Below are 23,256 nucleotides of genomic sequence, written 5' to 3' on the forward strand. Positions count from 1 at the left end.
CACATCCGCATATTCCGGCTGCGGCCTTTTCAATGTCATGTTCTGCGGCTAACAGCTCACATTTCATTTCCAACAGACGATATCAGTCTCTGCCATGCTTCTTCTTATTGTCGAGCCTCGGGAGCCTCTCTGTTTTTTTGCACAGTAATGATTACAAATGAGGCTTTTTTCCTTCTTTTTTTTTTTGAAGCATCATCTTCAGCATAAGTTTTACAATACTCATGCCAGTGAAATAGAGTATATTTTAGTCCAAAGGTAGTGCAGTGTTTTCTCCTTACTTCACGGTTCAGTTATTGCGAATTTACTGTATCGCAGATTTTCATTTGTGACCAATTTTTGATTTTGATTTTTTTTTGATTAAAAAGAAAACAATTATTCTATATTTAGCATGCTTTAAGTTACTAGAGATGGAACGATATTTTTTTTTTTGCAGCGCCGATACCAATGTTGATTATTAGTAGTCAAGAAGGCTGATAACCGATATTTGGAGCTTATATTCATTCAGTCAAAAAAAATTAAAATATAAATGCCAATCTCCACTTTGTAATGTCTTAATTAAAGCATGTTTATCGAACAATTTTTAAGACTTCAAAATGTAGAAGTTTTTTTTTTTAATCTTCAAAAATAGACAATCCTTTTAAATTTCTAATAAAATGTTAAATAGAAACTTAAACATTTAAATCCATAGCTCTCTATAGTTTAATACAATAAATATTTTTCCTAAAATTTAAAAATACATGACATTTGAAACTTTCGCATTACTTTGTTTTGTTTTTTTTCTTACTTTTTTTTCTTTCTTCTTTTCTTTCTTTCTTTTTTCTAAAGAGCTCAGTATTGTTCATTCGGTAATGTCATCATCATTGCTCTCTTTTTTCTTTTTTTCTTTTTTGTTCGTGTATGTGCGTGCATGCGTGCGTGCGAGAGTGTGTGTATTCGTTAGTTCACCAAAAACCTATTAAAAAAAATCCCATACCGTTCACCTAAACCGAACACCGCCGTCAGGAGACCTGAGGAAGGACCAAAGAAAACAAAGGAAAGTGAAATCCAGCACCGACTAGACACCTTAGTTAGACGCATTACTTTGTTTTAATGTCGAACAAAAACAAAATGTTCAGAAGGTTCCCAAAGTCAGCAGCATCGCTTATAAAGTTAACGGAAAATTTCAATAAATAGTACCCTGAGATTAAAATGGTTTTAGATTTACCTTTTATCGGCCGTCAGATTTTTTTTTAAAAAGGCCGATAACGATATTCATCAAAATGCCCGACATCGGCACCGCTAATCGGCCGATTATCGGTCTATCCTTTAAAGTTACATTTATTAAGTGTAACAAGTGTTTTGAAATGTTGAGGTAGGATTGGGGAGGGAACCTCGACTTAAGGGAAATTCACCTATCACCAAAAGGTGTCAATGAATTTTGAGCGTCCGTCATTTGGCAATCATCACCAGTCGGGACAACCTTCCGTCATTGTCAAGCCGTCAATATTTCAAATCGAAACTCATTGTAATCATCAATCCGTCATATTTGTCAATGTTGCCATTCGAAGCGGCCATTGACGGATTGCCAAATTGATTTACATTGACGGATGAAAACCCCTTTCCGGCAATTCTTAGTTGGTCAATTTTTCGGCGGACGTCCGTCATTGACGCACCGCTGAGATGAACGCTAACGCCGATTACCAACGTTCCGCAATCAAACCGACGTAAGCGTCAGCTTACCTCACTTATTTCGCAGATCTGCTCGCCTCTTGCGCCTCGAGGCGCGCCGATCGATTAGGTTGGATGAGCCATGAGGAAATCAATACATTCTTCTAGTTGTATCTGAGCCATTGTCCATTAAAGCGCCGTGTTTACTCCGACCCGGAACGCCATCCTCCCCAGACCGGAGCATCACTCATTCTCTGTGAACTCCCCATCTGCATATCAAAGCTGGGAGACCAGCGTAAACACACTTTCTGGCGCCATCTGTTTCTGACAAGCAAAAGCCAAGAGAAAACTTCCAGCTCTTGACGTCCAAACAAACAAACTCTTATCAAGTGTGTCGTTTACGTTCGTGCAAATGCGCACGATGAGCCCCGAGGCAGGTGATCTCGTTTAATCAGCGCGTTTTGTCACTGTCCATAAAAGTCTCGTCCGTTTTCATGCGTGACCTTTTTCGACCACAATTTCACAGTAAACAATGTTATGATTGCACCATAAGTGACTTGATGAGACCGTTTAGACCGCAGGGGTGTCCAAAATCCGGTTATGAGCTGCCCCCCCTTTTGTCACTGCATAATTTGTGCATTGACTCCAAATGAAAACACGTCTCGTCGTTTTGTTATCGGTTCATTTGGAACTGTAAGCTCGTTCACAGATTGACAGAGCAACAGCAAGTTAGTCAATCTAAATTATATTTAGGGGGCACATTATGGTCTCACCTCCATTAAAGAAGTTTCTAGCCTCTTAAGCAAATTTGCATGTATTTATTTATTTACGAGGCTACTATTGGTTTGCATTGTGAATACATTTATTTATTTATTTATTTATTTTTTGGGGGAAAATTGTGCCTTTCATGAATAAGAATGCCCTGGCTTATAAAATGCCTTCGAAGTGATAGTGAACAAATTGGATTGAAATTGCTTTCTGAAGGTGATCTTCGTAGCTTCTCGCAGAGTGCAACAAACAGCCGCAAACTCAAATCTGTTTCTTGCCTTTGGCACAACCTCAACGTAGGCCGGATGTAACATGCAAATGAATATGGTTGAATGGTCAGCGACTGGTCGACATTACAAAATAGCTTTTCCCATTAGGAGTGTGCGCGGGGGGGGGCGTGATTTTGAAGACTTGTCTCAGCACAGATGCAGATGCTTCAAATCATTTACACGTTGTTTTGTACATTTACTTTTGCGGTCTCACATTTGCCCTTTGATTTGGAATGCGCGATAACTATCGGACCGATATTGGGAATAAACTCAAGGGGCGCATGGAGGAAAATATATTACCAAGTGGGCCGGATTGGTAAAAAAAATGGTATATAACTTAAAAACAATTAAATATTGATTTTCGCTATTTTGCGGGCCAGCCCTAAATCACGGAGCTCAACTGCAATCGTATTGTTCCCAAAAAATAACACGAGTGCAACACTTTGTCTATATGTGTTCAATCGACCTGTTTTGCATATATAGTGTTCCCAGAATGCATTGTGTGACGCAAGTTAATGAAGTCATAAGGACGTTAATCCTTGTCATGTGTATTTGTGCTCCAAGTAATTGAATTTGTGTCATATTTAACACGTTTATTATGCCGGTCTATGATTTTATTTTTTAAACAAACATCACGTCAGGTTGTGTGTAAAAGAATGACATCCAGGACGAAGTTGCATTGCTCATCTGAGGACCGCTTGTGAAATTGGGAATTTATATGTTTTGATTGTGGCCGGCTGATTAATTGGTCTGACATTACAATTATTTTTTTACTTTCCAGAATCGTTTTACGGGCTGGATTAAACCCCTTTGCGGGCCTAATCAGGCCCACAGGCCGTATATTTGACACCCCTGGGACTTGTCGATCTTTTGTTGCATGACGTAGTAGGTAAATATTCGATGAATAAAATGGACACGATAGTTCTTTTGCGGACTTCATGGTTAGGGGTAGGGGATGCACGATAATACCGGTGGCCGATAATTACCGGCAATTATCAACCACTTTAACATCCTGCAAATAAACCTGATCTTTTTTTGCTGTTGAATTTTTAAAACATGACTTGTTTTGTTTTGGCAAACTCGAAATGAGATATCAATAAAGTTCTGCTCATGGTGCTTTACACAACGTTTACGTGTATTCGTCTATGTTAGCGTTATAGTAGGACTCAAAAGTATATTTGTATTCAAGTAAATTTTGCACACAATTATCGAGTTACTTATCGGTTATGGACATCGGTCCTTTCTAAATGATTGGTTTATCGATATCGGTTGAAAATAGCATTATCGTGCATCCCTAGTTAGGTGTACAGTACACGCGTGTTAGTTTACTATGAACGGATGGTTCATGTTTCAGTCATTCAAAGTGGGCATCCATCAATGTTCTGTCAATCCGTCAGCAAAATGGGCCGTCCGTTAACGACGGATTGCCCAATTTATTGAAGATTACATCGACGAACAAACACTCTCCCGTCGATACTTTGTCCGTCAATTTTTCGAAGTTTCCCGTCATTCGTCAAAGAAATGTGTGCCCGTGATGAATGGATTGACGGACCGTCCGTCAATATTGATGGAATGCCCACCTCTGTATGTGTGTGTGTGCATACGCAGTACAAAAAAGAAAGGCATCAGTTTTCAATAAGAAGCATGAAGTTATCGGCTTACTTAGCGCCTCTCCATATCTAGCAGGCGTCACTGGTGGTGTGGCGGTTCACTCGCCTGACAGGCGGTGCGGGTTCAGTTCCCACTCAGTGACGGTGTGAATATGAGTGTGATTTTGTGCTTGTCAGTCTCAATATTTGGCCTGAGGTTGACTGGCGACCAGCCACTCTTTTGTCCAAAGTCAGCATAGGATGGCTCCGGCTCCCCGCGACCCTAAAAATAATAAGTGGTGTGGAAAATGGATGGATGGATGTTTATTGGATGTTAATTACGATTCATTATTAGCAAATCAAGTCACAAGTAAGTGCCTTAAGGTGCAACCAAAATATGATCACATCTTTCCAGCATCAAGAAAATCATCGACGGATGAATCCATGTATTCATTTCTAGTTAAGTGAGATGATGCAATATTGCATTAATACATGTAACTAATTGTGATTTGCTGTAGGCTGATTCTGATCATTGGAAAAGGGAAACTTACACTCTACGACACTCTTGTTGAATAATATTCTAATGATGAAATAATTATTCATGAATTCATTTGTATGTTTTTCATTGTGTGTTTTTTTTTTTTTTAGATGCATAATTATATAACCTACAGTTTATGTACCATCATTTTCTGACTAAATTAACCGTGCCTGCAATATTAGTGGTCCATTTGTCTGCCAAGATAAGATAAGGAATTAATCCACAATGTTGTTGTTTTTTTCCTGTCTTCTGATGGAAGCAAAGGAGAGGAACACGTTAGGAAAATATCAAAAAAGGTGGAAATTGTGGCCGAGAAAAATGATGTGATAGGAAAAGGAGGGCTGGTGGAGGAAATGGAAAAAAAATAATAGACAACCGAGGGAAAATGTGTCTGAGAATGACCCATAATAAATATGTGGATATATTTTGAGTAAAAAAGGTCTTAATGTCAGGTTATTATTATGCTAATAGCTTTTTAATGTGCATGAAAACATAAATTAGAATACGAAATGTTTTGAAATGTGAGGGTCTACACTATTATTTATGCAGCGTTTGAGTTTCTACCTATGAAATAAGCCAATACCACCGATAAATAAACTGGTGACTGTCAATCACTTTTTTTTTTTCCCAGAGAGAATATTCACAGTCATTCCAGTATTTCTGACCGGGTTTGTTCTACGCTGTGTGTAGAAAACATCGGCATCATGGGATGGATATTTGTGGCTCAGCGTAAAATATCCTTGCAATATTCAGATGGACTGCTCTGAATCTTACATCAGATATTCAAGGTTTAGCCTGCGGAGCATACGGCAGGCCTTTTATACATTCCATTATAACACGTTCCAAAAGAAGTTGTCAACAAAAACTTTGGGCTTCCTGCAGCTAAACATTGTCAATCTCCTGCTCAGTTTGCTGGGTTGTTAAAAGAAAAAAAGAAAGGTTGTCAAGGGAATTTGCCAAAAGTTAAGAGCCATATTACCTTTTTAACTGGATGTGTTTTGCCTGTGCAAACCTTATGCGAGTGTCCAAACTCTCACTCCGCGCTTACCAGAAAGTCAGGAATTTTTTCAGCATGCGCCACAAACACTGCGGATATCACTTACCTGTACATTTTCCCACACAAGCTCACAAAGTAAACTGAATTTTAACTGGATTTTTTTAGGCTTTAGTGCACATTTTTTCTATTTTTTTTTTAATTAGCTGAGTGAACTTTTTTTTTAGAATTTTGCCACAACACACTAAAGTGTGTGCTAAAAAAAATGGATACGGGTTTATATTGTTAACAATAACACAAGAATTGATGTTGCAAGTCCATTCATAAAGTTCCTGGCGTGTCTCTGAAAGCTGCTTGTTGCTGTGCAATGTGCACATATTTGACGGTAAAATGGAAGAAGAACACCAGCATGATAAAAATATAATTTGGGACCGTTTTCATAAAAGTGTACCGTATGTGAAATAAGGTAAATGATGTAAAAATCGATTCGGCAATATATCGCGACATTACAGCACGCAATTCAATATGCGGCCGAATCGATTTTTAAACATCCATTTTTTATGGAAATATTCAACAAAACGTCTTACGTAGGGTTAGGATTCACACATTAAGCATGGAAGAATGTTATATTAATGGAACATTAAGCCTTAATATTTTTATTTTGAATGCAGTGGCTCAGTTATAAGCCTGAATTTTCACATAAATAAATGCATTTTCATAAAATCTTACAGTGTACATGTACAAATTTACTGATTTGTATTTTCTAAATTTGAGTTTAAAAAAACGCAATAATCAATTTATAGATTTGTATCGGGATTAATCGGTATTGAATCGAATGGTGAATCGAATCGCCAGGTACTAGGCAATTCACACCCCTAGCAAAAATACATATCGCCTTGAAGGATCGGGATACACGACGCATTGTATTGTGATGTTGTTGGCAATATGTAATATGGCATTTGCCCTTTGGGGTTTACCGCAGTTTTATGTTGAGTACCCCAATTTTTTTGTATACATCTGCAAACTGCTATACCGCAGTGTACGTAACACACTGCCTCCAACATGTTTTGACACACGACGTGTTACGCTTAACTGGTGTTTTTACATACTTGTCCAATAAAGATGATTGGGATTCTGTTTATCATCTCAAGTATTAGAAAGTAGGTTTTGCCATATTTTTGTGCAACCTATGCTGAAAGTCAACACTTAAAATAGTTTTATTTCAATTCCATGCGATCCTATATAAATACAAAATCATAAAAACTCTCACTTGACTAATCCACATGCGAAATATCCATCCATCCATCCATTTTCTGTACCGCTCGTCCTCACAAGGGTCGCGGGGGTTGCTGGAGCCTATCCCAGCCGGCTTCGGGCAGTAGGCGGGGTACACCCTGAACTGGTTGCCAGCCAATCGCAGGGCACACAGAGACAAACAACCATACTCACAATCACACCTATGGACAATTTGGAGTGTCCAATTCACCTGCCATGCATGTTTTTTGGAATGTGGGAGGAAACCGGAGTACCCGGAGAAAACCCACGCAAGCACGGGGGAGAACATGCAAACTCCACCCAGGAAGGCCGAAGCCCGGACTTGATCTCACAACCTTTGCACTGGGAGGCGGTCGTGCTAACCAGTCAGCCACCGTGCCGCCCAGAAGACTTTAACCTGAGCCATGTGTAGTTCTTGTTAAAAAATAACTTTTAAAAACTGATTACAGTATGTTTTTTTTTTTTAATTCATGTGATAAAGGAAAAAAAAAAAAATTCTGACTGATGTTCTCTTCTGCTTCTCCTATTTCCCAGCATGTATGCCTGGCTTCTTCAAGCCGTATGCCGGGAACATGAAATGCTCCCAGTGTCCTCTGCATAGCTCCAGCCACGACCAGGCCGCCACCATGTGTCACTGTGAAAAAGGCTTCTACAGGGCTAACAAGGACCCGTCTACCGTGGCCTGTACAAGTAGGTACAGTTTAAGTAGCTGCAAAAGAGTGAATCATTGTGTCTCTTTTGCAACAGCCCTTCGCATTACAATAATCCCTCCACCTGCTTTATGTTTGTGCTTTCCATGTTTTACATCACTAGAATTGCAAACAATGTAAATATGCGGCTTCATCATAAGCTCTGCATGAGTTGATTATTTTTTTTTTTTGTAAATATCTTTGTAATTGGCTCCTGCAATGTGCTGGAATAAAAATAAATACTGAATCTTCTGACCGCCACCCACCAGCTCACCCACACACGGCACTTAAGTGCGCACTTGCTGCTTTTAGTAGTATTCACTTTTGCCAAATAAGATACTTCATCACCGGGTAAGATGCATTTCTCGGTTTAAAATTAGACTGCTGAATGCTCAAAGGCCTTTGTTTTATTTTGAGAGTGTGAATAGATTGATACCAGAACCTCCTCGGCACACCGTTCCTGTAAACACCTTCCTACTTAAAAAAAAAAAAAAATTCAAAGTCGTCTTGAGTTTCAATAAAAAGTGCGGATTGCAGCTCATTTCATCATTATGGTCACCTCTTGAAAGGTGATGTCGCTCCAGTTTTTGCCGCTTAGGTTGTAAGTGTATTTACTGACAGTGTCGTGGTTCACCGTCATCTGGCTCCAGTGGACCGTGTGAATGCAAATGTGAATGGTTGTCTGTCTCTTGACAGCGTTTCCCAAAAAAGTGAGTTCACCCTTCACATTTCTGCAGCTATTTAATAAGATCCTTTCATAGGACAGCACTGAAGAAATGACACTTGACATGCAATGTAAACATATATATATATATAGATATAACGCTGTAAATTTATTGTTCCATCAAAATAGCTCAAAATGCAGCCAAGAATAGCTAAAAACCTGGCAACAAAAGTAGGTACACCCCTAAGTGAAATTGCCCAATATCAAAATTAACACTTTGAATCTGAACCATATTAGTTTGTCTTGGTCTCATCAGACCACAGGACATGGTTGCAGTAATCCATGCCATCAGCCTGCTTGTCATGAGCAAACTGAGTCCAAGTGATTAACTGTGCTAATTTGGACATTTTCACTGAAGGGTGTGCTCACTTTTGTTGCCAGGATTATAGCTATTGATGGCTGTATTTGAGGTTATTTAGAAGGAACAGGAAGGCATTTACGCTGTCATATAAGCTGTACACTGACTACTTTTCATTGTGTCATTTCTTACTTTTTGTCCCATGAAAAGACATTGGAGGGGTGTATTCACTTTTGGGAGTTATTGTATGTGCCTTATATGTGATGTTTTCAGGAAAAGAAAAAGAGAAAGGCAAAAGAAAAATGCACTGAGCTGTCACCAACATCTTACAAATGCAATTATGCCAACTAGTGGCAGAAAAATGACATCAACACAAATCAACATCACACCCATTTTTTTTACAGTACATCTTTTTAACTCATTGACTGCCATTGATGGGTATAGACGTCAAAAATCATTTAAACTATTTCTATTAGTTTTAAAAAAAAATCTCAATTTTTGTTAACAAGAGTATGAAAACCTAGAAAAAAAATATTGTCCATTTACAACAGATATAACGTGTGATATAACATGCGATTAATCGTGAGTTAACTATTGAAATCAAGCGATTAATTAAAATTTAAAAAAGAATAATCGCCTGATGCGATTTTAAAAAAGAAAGAAAAAATTATTAAAACTTAGGGGCACCAGGCGTTTAAAATTTTTAATCGTAATTAACCGCATGACTTCAATAGTTAACTCCATGATTAATCACAAATGTTATGTTTGTTCTAAATGTACAATAAAAAATTCTAGGTTTTCATACTCTAGTTAACAAAAGTGGAAAAAAAATGTTAAACTAGTAGAAATAGTTCAAATGAATTTTTGACGTCTATAGCCGTCAATGAGTTAATTTTAACTCAATTTTATGAATTATTATGAAATTACTGTATCAATTAGGCTACTAAAAGATGAAGCCACATTTCTGTCTGTTTAGCATTTTTCCACTTTTATGTTAACAAGAATATAATTTTATTGTACATTTAGAACAGAGATTAAAAAAATTTCAATTAATCGTGAGTTAACTATTGAAGTCATGTGATTAATTACGATTGAAAATTTTTAATAATTTTTTCTTTCTTTTTTAAAATTGCATCAGGCGATTATTCTTTTTAAAATGTTAATTAATTTAATTAATTCATTTTAATTAGTCGCTTGATTTCAATAGTTAACTCACGATTAATCACATGTTATATCACACGTTATATCTGTTGTAAATTCGCCTGACACCCCTCATTAAAACACATTTTAATACTACTGCACATATTTTCTTTTTCCCGGCAGGGCCTCCCTCGGCACCCAGGAACCTGGTGTCATTAATCAACGACACGGCCCTTTTCCTGCAGTGGATGCCTCCAAGTGACACAGGTGGCCGCAGCGACATCACCTACAATGTCCTGTGCCAGCGCTGCGATGGCGACGGCGGCGGGATGCAGTGCGACCCTTGCGAGCCAGACCTGAGATTCATCCCGCGGCCGTTGGGTCTGACTGGGATCTCGGTGGCCATACTAGATTTCGCAACACCCGCCAACTACACCTTCCTGGTGGAGGCAGTGAATGCCGTATCTGGGCTCAGTGTGGCTGCACGTGCGCTGATTAACGTCACCGTCAATACACACCAAGCAGGTGAGTGTCTTTTTTGACGACGCGAGGAGTTTGTTTGATTGTCTTTGGGAAGTTCAGCTCAGGCTTGTACCATATAATTGGATGAGAACCATTATTTGAGAATTGAATAATACATTTTGTATGGAAATATTGCCGAGGCGTCTGATGATGATGATTTGGTTTCAAATGATTAACATTCATTTCTAAAAGGCTGCAAGTACATTTTTAATGAGTTAATCCTATAGTAGTCCAAAAAAAAGTGTCATTTAAATTTTTAATGACAAAAACACAAACTGAAATTAAATTTCATACCTGGAATGACAAAACAAACCTCGTTACTCATATGCCATCACTGTGCCACTTTCAGGCTTCACTCTTTGCATGTGGCCAGTTCTGGTAAAAGATTTCATCATCCAAGCCTCCCACTGAATTACATAAATGACTGATATCAAAATTCAATATGAGCTCAGACTCGGACACTTCCATTGGTCCATTGTGACGTGTTTGGTAATTTCATTAGTCAGATGTGGCGAGACTATTAATAAATCTAATGGCGGCATAAAGCTCATCAGTTTAAAGACAAAACAAAAACGTAGGGTTCAAAGTGTGGGGAAAAGTAGCGGCTTATTGTCCAGAAATTATGGTAATTAATTTGTGATTTTAGTTTATTTTTAAATATCTGAAAAATTGGCATGGTGGGATAAAGAAATTATGGTAATTCTTTTTTTATTTTAGTTTATTTTTAAATACCAGAAAAATTGGAATGGTGGGAAAAAAATAATTATGGTAATAAATTTGTGATTTTTGTTTATTTTTAAATATCAGAAAAATTGGCATAGTGGGATAAAGAAATTATGGTAAGTAATTTGTGATTGTGGTTTATTTTTAAATACCAGAAAAATTGGCATGGTGGGATAAAGAAAAAAAAACACTTTTCAAATTAGCAGGGAATGAAACAATATAATTTATATATATATATATTATTTATTTATTTTTTGTTGTGCAAATCTCCATCCAATCACTGCCAAAATGCGCACTGCACACTCAATTACAAAATATTCCACATTGGGTGTAATACAAATGTGCCTGCAAAATTGGGTCATCATTTTAGGTAGCATAGAAATCACAATCATGAATATTCATGTTAACATCTTTTTCTGTGACATACTGTATGTATGCCGGCAGACATTTACGTATTTGTCGTGGAGCCACACTTGGTCTCTGGAGGTTTATGTTTTAGTTAGCAGAGTTTCTCTTTCTGTTTTGTGCTGATAATGTCAAAAGGTGAAGCCCATTTTGCCGCTCGGCTCGGTCGTCGTGGCGTCGAACTTTGTCTTCATTTGCAGATCCCCGCTGATCCGAGGTCATCAGCCGTGTGTGCAATCCTCACTGCTGCCTTGTCTTGGCCTCGAATTAGGAACCCAAAGTTCACGGGAAATTTGAACTCTCTATTCTGTGGAGACAAATATAGATTGAATAATTGATAGATCAGCATAAACTGCGGAAAAGATGGAGAGTTGATGAATAAATTATAAAGGTTGCATTTACAGTACATGTTACTATTGCACTTTTATATGTCTCAAAGTCAAAGTGAGACTTATTTTTTTCTTGTTTGCGGGAATAGGCAAATAGAGAGTTAAAGTTTACCTTTAATATCTCAGTTGTTATTGCATACTTTCATCAGCTTTACTAATGATCCATTTATTTTTGAGGGGAACACAATTCCAATTGTCCTGAATTTTGCCCTCGTAAGATGAAGGAACATATTCATGAGTTTTGTATTTTTCCAAACTGAAATGTTCTGCTTTTGGGTTGTCGTCATATGGAAGCCAGATGTCAGGCATGTGTGTCGCAAACCATCCTGAGGCCACCAGACTGACAGGAGGAAGTTGGGATGCAAAATAATCTCTGGAGAGGAGAAGCGGCCCGGGGGGATGTTCCCATTAGGGTGCCGAGAAAGGATTAACTTGTCAAACTGCCTCTACTCAATTGACATACTGTACATACACACACACGCACACACACGCACACACACACACATTCAGGCATTGACACCTTTGCGCTCACCGCCTACAGTTTGCATGTGTAGTAAGACAGCAGCCCACCTGCTTTCTTTATTAGCATACCGACCTTATACTGTATATACGCTCCCTGTATTTTCCCACTTGATTTTATATAGAGAGTCACCCTGTTCGCCAGGTGCCATAATGAAATGGAAAAAGCAGATGAAAATTGTTTCATTCCATTATTGAAAGTTAGGGAAGTGAGAAACGAGAGAGAGAGAGTCCAAGTGTAATTGATATTTCAATCTGACAGCAGAATGAAGAGGATGACATCGTCCTGTGAATTAAGTGCGTCCGGTGAGAAGGAGGCTCCTTTTCAGGAAGCTCGAATGAAAGCAGATAGCTCGAGAAATCTTCAGCGGGGGCCAAAATTTGAAGGGAACAGCGAAGGGAGGAGGGAACCGTTTCAAGAAATCAATCAATCAATCAATCAATATTTATGTAGCAGTTTTCATTTAAAAAAATGCAACTAAAAGTGCTTTACATGATTGAAAAGCAAATCCCCAGCTAGAGCTGTCAAAATTAATAAATTAATCAGCAAGTAATCTCTTATCAAATTAATCGACAACTATTTGAATAATCGAGGCGTAGTTTGGAGCCATTTGTAAATTGAAAATTTTAAAAATTCTAAATTCTGGTTGGTAACCCGATGGGTAGTGGGTGATGTCTGGTCGGTGCTGGATTTCACTTTCCTTTCTTTTCTTTGATCCTTCCTCGGGTCTCCTGACAACCTCACGACTCTAGCTGGATTCTGAAGTATTCGGTTTAGGTGAGCGGTATGGGATTTTTAATAGGTTTTAGATGAATTAATGAGTACACACTTACACGCACGCACACAAATTGAGGTTTTCATAAAAAAAAAATTATGAAATGAAAAAAATGTTAAGCTAATAGAAATAGTTCACATTAACTTTTGACGTCTATAGTCGTCAATGGCAGTGAATGAGTTAATATCGTGACATGACGACGACGATATTGTGGCACTTTTAATATCACAATATTGCCTCTATTGTTACATCCCTAGTCATAAATGGTCAAATGAAAAGGCTGCTATGATAAAGATATTTTTGGGCAAATTGTTACAGAGATCAGCTTTAACCTCCAGGATCTCTCGCCAACTAATTTTCTCTTAGCTCAATAAATAATGCATATAGCATCTCAATGTAAGGGAATGTTTGCAGTTTGCAGTTTAGGCTTGAAATATAACTTTTTTGGACATAAGTTATGTCACAGACCAAATCTGTGTCCTTCCCATTCCATTCCTTGTCTCGATTGCCCAATAATGACTAATCGTCTAGCCCCGCCCCTGTAGATGGAGACAATTACTATGGGAGTTGAGTCGAGTGAAACTCGACATGTTTGGAAAGAATCCAGACGGAAACAAAAGACATGGAACAGTGACAGCTTGACAAGTGTTTTTGATTCCAGAGGGGTGATGTGTCTGATCTGGCTTTCCTATGTGGTCAGCATACTAAAAATGTAGACGCTGTACTTTCTACCGCCACACCAACTGGACGCGCTGAGTGAAGGCAACACAGGAAGAAACAACAAGCCTATTTGCATATATAGACACTGTTATGATTCAAACCTGGTTGAAAGTTTCTTTTTGATTTCCTTTTGGTTTATTAGGTTGATGGTAACACTTCTCAATGCAAATGCGCATGCAGAGAGTGCAGGACAATCGCTTGAACGCATTCAACGGTGAACAGCACTCTGCTCGCTCTAAATATACTTCCATTATTGCTCAGCAAAGCGTTATTCAAGATATATTCAACCCTCAAATTTCACTGCACTGCGAAAAGGCACGCAGAGACGGCATAATAATGCCTTCTCGGGGAGTGCCAAAAAATCGATTCTCAGGAGAATCGCGATTCTCTTTTAGTACGATTCAGAATCGATTTTAAATGTCCCAAAATCGATTTGATTTAAATTATTTCATACTGTTTTGCCTTTGTCTGTGTTTGCTTTTATTTGGAGCGCTGTTCGTGTTGTACCCGATTTGGCCACTTAGGGGCAGTGTGGTTCCACGCGGTCTAATACACTGTTAAGTTGGAGCCACATTAGAGAGTAGAAGGAAAAAGTCACGACCAAGTTATTCCAATAAAAGTATTTTTTTTGCAGCGTGGAGCCGTTCTTTTGAGTGATAAAAGTGCAGCGAGTAGCGCGCTAATTAGCATTAGCGAGTCGGACTGGAGTAGATCATTACGATTCCTTGCACATCTATAGATTGCAGCAAAAATCATTGTCAATCAAATCATTTTGAATCAAAAATCATTCTCAATCGAAAATCGATTCTGAATCGAATCGCAGACCCAAAAATCGGAATCGAATCGATTCGTGAGACATTTAAAGATTCCCACTTTATGTGTTTAAACAAATCTTTATGTCAATTAAAAATATGAATTATTGGATTAAAATTCTATAATCTTTCGAGAGGCAGAATAAATACAATTTCTGCATAAATTGCGTGGGAATGCTGGAAACTGAATGCTAATAGCCTAATGCTAAGCTGAATGCTTATGAAGAAAATGTCAATGTAAATTATGTGAAAATTACACATTTTTAATAAGTAGTTAAATGACAAATGAATTACACAGATACAAAAATAAATTTTTCAACATGAGGCCTGATTTCGCTACGAGTGTATCCTGCATGCATTCGCACCTGCGCTGCAGCTGTCCACTTGTGTTCAGAGCCCCCAGGACACATGCTTATCCCAGGTGGGAACCAGGCCATACATATGCAATGTAATGTCATGTTAAATGTGGCCAAAGTTTCAACTAACGAGGTCATGTATTTTTTTTTTTTTTTTTTTCCTTCTCAGCGTAATGTGTTGTCCTTATTCGAGGGATTTTCTCGCTTTTGCTCATCGCTTTCTTGCTTTTCTCTGGTGGGCTCGCTTCTGTTTTCATCAACCTTCCGTTGGGAATAAGGCCGACATCTATTTATATGCTCAGGCGCTGTAGAGATCCAACCCCATGGGACATCTTCACAGCTCTCATTCGCTTCTTCTTCCCTTTCCGCCTCCTGTCCTTTCCATATACTGCAACTATTATCTCTGTCTATATACTCCGTGTGGAAATGACTCTTCTATTTATCCTCAAATTATGAATATATCATTTTTTTCCGCTTAATTCTCATAAAAACGTATAAAAATGTTCTATTTTAAATATTGCCATGGTCACAAAAACACTTTTAGACTTTTTTTTTTTAATGCTAGAGCATAGCATAGTTATTACAAAAACGGCCAGCAGGTGGCAGCAAAGAATAAAAAACAGGGCAAAAAGGCTCTTTTCCCCAGTGTTTGTTTTCAACTGTTGGCTCCACTCATTGACCCCCCACCAAAACTGCATTGCACCACCTGCGCCGCAACTTAGACATGCTTTTTGCGAGTCTACTATGTGTCGGGGGTGCAGCGCAGTGCACAGTGCATAACTGTAAAAGTTCCAGGATGCTATATATATATATATATATATATCAGAATTTTATCAAATGTAACCATTTTAATCAGTCACTGAGAAATGATGAGAACTTTCACAATGTCCATAGGCTCTCTTCTCTGTAAAGTTAAATGGAAATGATTTTGCAGCTAACTATCATACCTAACCCCCTCAGAGCGAAAAAAGCCCCGCATTTCAAAATGCGGTGATATGTATGCACGGTGATACATTCATAACAGTTCCCTGCGATGAGAAATGTGGATTTTGGCAGAGATTCTTCTCCACCAAGCCGTGTGAGCGATGCGTTTTTATTTACCCAGACACGCTGAAAATCACTGCAGTGGCTTATTTTAGCATAACCATGATGGGTGATGCACCTGCTGAGAGGATTTTAAATCTGATCTCGCGTCTTTGTAAAATGCTGTGTGTTGTATTTACTTGTGTAGTGGTAATTGGTATTCTGTTTGAGATAATATTGACAGAAAAAACGAGAATGTGTTTCGTGCTGATAAGCTTAATTATGATGATATGTTTGTTTGCATGTTCTGTGCTGGCGTTTCGCTCACAAATTGCCCATTGGTGGTCCGAGGTGCGAGTTGCCTCTCACCCTTTCCCCCCCCGTGACCTTGCAAACGGGCGGACGCTGATGTGAAAACGATATGGAAAATAATTTCCTGCCAGCTTCAGGCTGGCCTCAGCATCCAGCTACAGTTGCGCATCGTGTTCGCAGGACGCGATCACATGCATCCTGCGCAGCGTCGTGCTCGACAACAAAAGTGAGGTCGGTTCTAATTGGCATCTGATTGAAATAAAGGATCGTTTAGGGTTGTAGCGTGAGCAGCTATTTCCCTCAGGATGGGAAAAAAAAGAGAGAGTTTGACTCAGTCTTTTTCTGTGTAAAGTAGTCCAAATATGAGTTAAATGTAAATAAATGATATTGTCTGATTATGCGTAAGGCAGCGTGCATTTGTTTTCATCTGAAAATGCTCTGAACACACACTTTTGGATGTGATTTATGGTGCATTCAAATGTGTGGAGTGACGAGGAAACTATACGGCATGAATTTAATTTCACGTCACCCACATTAGCAAAATAACTAGATAATAGTTTTTTTGGTCCGTTATTTTTTATTTTTTTTTGCACTTGTGTATTTATAGTGTTGAGCGAGCCATTAATAACTGCAGCACTCGACTGGACTGAGATACTGCGCGTCTCCGTTACCACCTCCCTCCGCGACAGGAGAGGTGTGTGTTACCAAGAATACCAGACATCAGCAAATGTGTGTATAATCAGGCCTTTGCGATGCGTAATGGAAAACAACTGGTTTGCTTTCAGTAAATGACCCATTTTGGCATGAATTGAATTGAGTTTCAATTCAAGATATGATTTCTTAAATTGAACCTAAATTTGCTTGTTTTGCTCTTACAAGTTATTTTTTTAACTTAAAATCAGATTGTCAGACAAGATCATTGTGCTTATTTTAAGATATGTATTACTTAATTATTTTTATTTGATTAAGCAGTCTTGATATCGAGTTTTAAGTACTGTGAGGCTTAAAACAAACTGTTTCCATATTTTAAAATGACTAATCAACATCAAAGGCTCTGAACTGGGGTTTCATAAGTTGAATTTTCTTAAAAGTACAGCAACATAGCTCTTTATTATATATTTTTGTTGGGAAAATCAGTTTATGAGGGTTTTGTTATATTTACTAAGCTCATATTTCCTTTTTCCAGTGGTCAGCTCAGTGGTCTAGTGGTAGAGTGTCTACCCTCAGGCTGGAAGGTTGTGGGTTCCATTCCTGGCAATACAAAAGGCAATAATTACGGGACCTTTAACTCCCTGCTTGACTGTCGGGCTAAGTTGGCAAAATAAATATTATGTATATATTTTAAGAAAATAGTTCTATATATTACAGTTTGAAAAAAAGTCAATATTACTTGGTTTTAGTCTAAAAATAGAATTTTCAAGATATGGGCCTAGTATTATTTTTCTTATTTTTTAAAAATCTTACAGATAAATTTAGGTAAAATTTGTTCTGTTGGCAGATAATTTTGCTTATTTTAAGTAATAATTTTACTTCTTTTTTTTCTACCATTCTTTTTGCAGTGTTTCTATTTACTGAGTAATTCTAAATATAAAAAAATCTGTATTTGTCACAAGTAGCCTACTGAATAGTCCTAATTTCTCCTGTAGAAAGTCGATACAGGGCAAACCTTACACTAACATATTTTTCCACCTTGGACGGCAGTTTTGCAGCAGTCAGCATCAAACTTCTACATTCAGTGCTCGATTTTGCTTTAAAAATAGCTGCGGCGGTGGAGCTGCTGAACTGTGAAGCGTCGTGTCGGGTTGACTTGCTGCTGGAAAATCTCCGTTTCAGGACAAGATGTGAAGTAGCGCCTGCACCCCACTGCCTGCGACTTACTGTGATGCATCACCTCTCTCAAAGTGCTGATTTCTGGCTTTGGGCCTTTTGCATCTTCTCGGTCATCTCCGTCTGCAGATGATGATGACTGTTTAGAGATGTCACTCCAGGCCTGAATTCGTATTCAAGTAATAAACTCCTGAACAGCTTGCGTGGCAAGGCTGCACTTGGATCTTTTCGTTTGCTTGTATTTAGTGAGGGTTTTATGAATAATTGATGGTAAATATTTGGTTCTCTCGTAGACATTTTTTTTTTGCATCTCTTCTGGCAGCTTAGTTAAAAAAAAAAATCAACACAAAAAGTTAAGGTTGGCGACAGTCGTGATGTGCTTAGCGAATTTTAACATGGCTACAGCAGACAATGTATCAATCTTTAAATTGTAGGCTATTATTATGTAACACCGATGAATCCTCCAAGTCATCCCATTTGTATTTTTCGGATAGCGACTGAGGGTTTGCGATATGTATGTGCCAGCGGCACTGTTTTGTGTGTGTGTGTGTGTGTGTGTGTGTGTGTGTGTGTGTGTGTGTGTGTGTGTGTGTGTGTGTGTGTGTTTTTTTTTGATTCATGAAAACTTTTTACTCATGATGTCTGAAGATGCTTCAGAAATGATGTTCTGAAAGCACCTCTGAAACACTTTAAATTCCACTTCAATCAATGAATAATATCTGATGTGGGTTTCTTAGGACATGTTTGCAGACTACAGTCAATTTTCCTGCTTTAGATGTGTTCTTTGTACTTTTTGTCAGTATTGACTACTGCATATGCACTTAACGTTCACATACATCAAAATGGGATATATTAACTCATTCACTGCCATAAATTCATTTAAATATGTTCTAAATGTACAATAAAAAAAATCTAGGTTTTCATACTCTTGTTAACAAAAGTGGGCAAAATGTTTTGAATGAATTTGACGTTTATAGCCGTCAATGGCAGTGAATGAATAAAAAAAAGAAAAGAAAACATTATTCAAAATTTGGGGCGTCAGGCGATTAAAATTTGTAATCATAATTAATCGCATGAGTTCACTAGTTAATCACAAATGTTATATCTGTTCTAAATGTACAATAAAAAATATATAGGTTTTCATACTCTTGTTAACAAAAGTAAAAAAAAAAAAAAAAGTTAAACTAATAGAAATAGTTCAAATGATTTTTTTACGTCTATAGCCGTCAATGGCAGTGAATGAGTTAATATTTACATATATTTTCACTCAAAGCAATGATTTTTAATGATGTGAAGGCTGAAGGAACATACAGTATATTATTCCTATTTTTTTATTCCTCCCACTATTTTGACATGCATCTACTTCCACAGAATTCAACTGATTTACATCATTACAATGTCAATATATTCGAAAGATTCACACCATGGGGGCTATTATTTGTCTCATCCCAAATCTTCACAATTTTCCAAAATTCATCATTTTTCATCCAGAAATTCATCATTTACTCCCAATTATGCCCAATTTTCCCCAAAGGTTGTTCACCTTTGATTCCCAATGGTGCATTTAACATGACATGCTTACATCTTCAATTCACATTGGGAACAATTTTCAACATGACAAAATTTCCATTGACCAAAAATTCACCATTTTCACTTTAAAATACCCACAATGAATTCCTTATTCACTCTCAGTAAGACATTCAATAAAACAGATTCACATTGTGGCCATTTGAAATTAAAATTATTCAGCTCATTCAATTCACCTTTGGATTGATTTTCAACATGCTCTAATTTTGCACATATAAAAAATTCCACATTTTTCACCACAAAAAAAATCCTCTATTAGGACATATTATTCCCTCCTCCCTCAACATTACTCGACCGATTCAAACCACTCCAACTTCAGCGTGTTCAGATCATTCAAGCCATCTTATTTATTATTCCCATTCAAAAATATTCACATTTAGCTTCTAAATATTTAAATATTCATCTCCAGTTTCCATGCATATTGACCAAATTTCAACATATTCGGCTCAATTGCAGACGATTGTATCATTCTATGTCATTCAATATCATTCAGCGATTCCAAATAATTCCACATCATGCTACATCGTCCATGTAGAGATGGGTACACATCATCTCATGTCATCTCCGTGGTCACATGTGTCCTCAGGTCCTGCTCTGGTGGGCGTCATCAAGAAGGACTGGTCCTCTGATAACAGCATCGCCCTCTCCTGGACAGAAGAGGAACATCCACCCTTAGACATTATAGACTATGAAGTAAAATACTACGAGAAGGTGAGTCAATATTCTGTTTTACCCTCTAAAACTCCGTAAATGCGTTAAGTCAATTCAATAAGTTGGCCTCAAGTGAAACAATATAACATGCATAAGTAAGTGTTGGCCAGTTGCTGGATAGTTTATTTTGCATTTGCAATGCAGACCGTACATCGAAACCTTGATATGTGACGTATGTACATCCATATGTTTCCTCGTCTTTTTTTTTCCTTTTTTTTTTTTTTAGGAACAAGAGCAGTTGAGCTACTCGTCAACACGGACAAAGAATCCGAGTGTGGTGGTAACAGGGCTGAGACCCTCCGCTGTCTACGTCTTCCATGTGCGCGCTCGAACAACCGCCGGCTACACCGCATACAGCTCCAACTTTGAGTTCTCTACTGCAGCCGAAGGTGTGATCAACAACCATTTTAAGTCACTAATGACAATTTACGGCCATTCTCTTTGTATGGATCAGTGAAACTCATCAGTGCTTCTTCATGCATGATCCATTGCTTTTGAATTATTATAAACTAGAAGCTCAATTCAAGCTGGGCAGCTATACTTAAAAATTGTTTTCATGCCTATATAATGCCCTCCTGATTCTAAAGCAAAACTGTCCAGTGGTGCAAATCTTCCTTCAGGATATTCTCTGAACATTTCCATACAATGAAACACTCCCACGCTCGACACAATTATGTAAACCTGCAACGTGAGATCCAAAACAAGAGCTGCACCAAAATAGTTCGGGCACTTTTAATTGACACATTTATTTATTTATTTATTTATTTGTTTGATTGTTTGTTTGTTTGTTTATTTATTTAATTGCTTATTTATCTTTTTTATTATTATTATTATTTTTTGATTGCTTATTATTTTATTTTATTTTGTTATTTATTTATTTATTTGATTGCTTATTTATATATTTTTATTTATTTATATATTTTTTTTTGATTGCTTATTTATTTATTTGTTATTTGATTGCTTATTTATTTATTTTTTTATTTTTTTTATTTTGGGCATTTGTGATTTACAACTGTACCGTATAAATTCCTAATACTTGTCCCAATCATGTGACTAACTAAGGTAACTGAAATGTTATGGAATCATAACGTGAACACAAACATAAAAACAACCATTATGGTTCAATCGCTTAGCTCGTCGTTCATAGCAACTTTTTTCTTCCTCTTATTCAGATCCTGATGTCGCTGATCAGGGTCAAGTTTTGGTTGTTGTCACTGCATCGGTTGGCGGCTTCTCACTTTTGGTCATCCTCACACTCTTCCTCCTCATAACTGGCCGGTGAGGCACTTTGTGCATCTTACCTGCACGTACGCACACGTGACACACACACACACATGCACACGCTGTGTTGCATCACAACCAGAAGTCTCCTAATGGACTCTCTTTTACCACCAAGCAGGCGCTCTTATTTTCCAAATGACTGAACAAATTTTCTGCTTAATTACTCAGCATGTAATGCACCAACCAGCCATTTGATCCATTCCATTAGCTCCCTCTGGTTAGCTCAGATTCGTGTTATTAGTGAGCCTGTGGTTCGCAGAGTTTTGTCATTAGCAGCAGTTCATAGTAAACAATGAAAAATGACCAAGAAACAGTCAATAAACTTTAGCTGTTTGAAGTGTAATCTGAGTTGACAGTTTTCTTGAACATAACTCTCTGCAAATGTAGGAATTTACAACGTGTTTCACTTATTACAATAATAATAATAATAAACAACTAAAAGAAATGCATTATTTTGGGGATTTTTTTTTTTTTAATATTGAACAAACATGACTTGATTTGGTTATAGCCTACATAACATTGTAATTCTTTTGAAAGGCAGAAATGACTCGCTATACATTTATCGCAGTGCTTGTCAATTATTTTTGAAAATATTTAGAGATACCCCCCCACCCTCAAGATTATTAATAGATTAATTTGTCTGTAAAATTGTTGTAAGTACACCTCCGCAGAGAGGTAATACTCCCAGCGCAGTACCTGACAACGAGCGCGCCGCTGCCACCTACTGTAGTGGATGTTCAATTACACTTATTACTTACTTATTCTAGCACGCCCTTTTATTTGAGAAGGGCTGGTTTGTTGTTGTATTTTGTAATGAATGTGTTGACTCTCACAGGTGTCAGGGGTATATCAAAGCCAGGATGAAGTCACAGGAAAAGAGGAGGACGCGATTCCGTAGTGGGCATGGTAATTAATAATCTGTTTTATTTTATGTTGTTTTTATTTATTTATTTTGTTTCGCTAGCTTAGCTTTTTTGTTCAATTTTTTTTTGATGCACTTGATTTTCCCTTGGCTTCAGTAATTTTGTAAGTTTTGTCCTACGCACCTCCTACATATGTTCTTAAACTTGTGCTGACAAATACATTTCTTGTATAATGTGGCGTCAGGAATTGCACATGAAAAAGGGTGTAACATCCTATTTTTTGCAGAAAAAGATTAATATAATATTTCATTGATTATTTGATACCTTGGTAATTGGGCTTCGATTTTATTATTCTGTGTACTGTAGGGGATTCAACCAAAATAAAAAATAAAAAGCTTCTGTTATAGTGCTGAGTGTCGTCACCCTGGAGACGCAGAGCCAAGTCTAAACTGGAATTGAGGTTAGGAGCCCGCAAATCCTTTTAGTTTGAACGGACGCT

General features: G+C 37.6%; 1 protein-coding gene across 3 annotated transcripts in view; it reads left to right on the forward strand.

The window, feature by feature from the left end:
• The window catches only part of LOC147176729 (ephrin type-A receptor 6-like), a 52,963-nt gene that overhangs the window by 22,842 nt on the left and 6,865 nt on the right, over window positions 1-23,256 (forward strand). For all 3 annotated transcript variants that reach the window (XM_086071962.1, XM_086071961.1, XM_086071963.1), the window contains exons 7-12: window positions 7,615-7,770; window positions 10,115-10,456; window positions 20,489-20,613; window positions 20,840-21,002; window positions 21,786-21,891; window positions 22,730-22,800. In XM_086071962.1, coding sequence (XP_085928088.1) covers window positions 7,615-7,770; window positions 10,115-10,456; window positions 20,489-20,613; window positions 20,840-21,002; window positions 21,786-21,891; window positions 22,730-22,800 — 963 coding nt within the window. The remainder of the gene's footprint in view (window positions 1-7,614; window positions 7,771-10,114; window positions 10,457-20,488; window positions 20,614-20,839; window positions 21,003-21,785; window positions 21,892-22,729; window positions 22,801-23,256) is intronic.

This window comes from Leptonotus elevatus, chromosome 3 (assembly GCF_054856555.1).
Source record: "Leptonotus elevatus isolate MCC_2025b chromosome 3, RoL_Lele_1.0, whole genome shotgun sequence".
Lineage (NCBI taxonomy): Eukaryota > Metazoa > Chordata > Actinopteri > Syngnathiformes > Syngnathidae > Leptonotus > Leptonotus elevatus.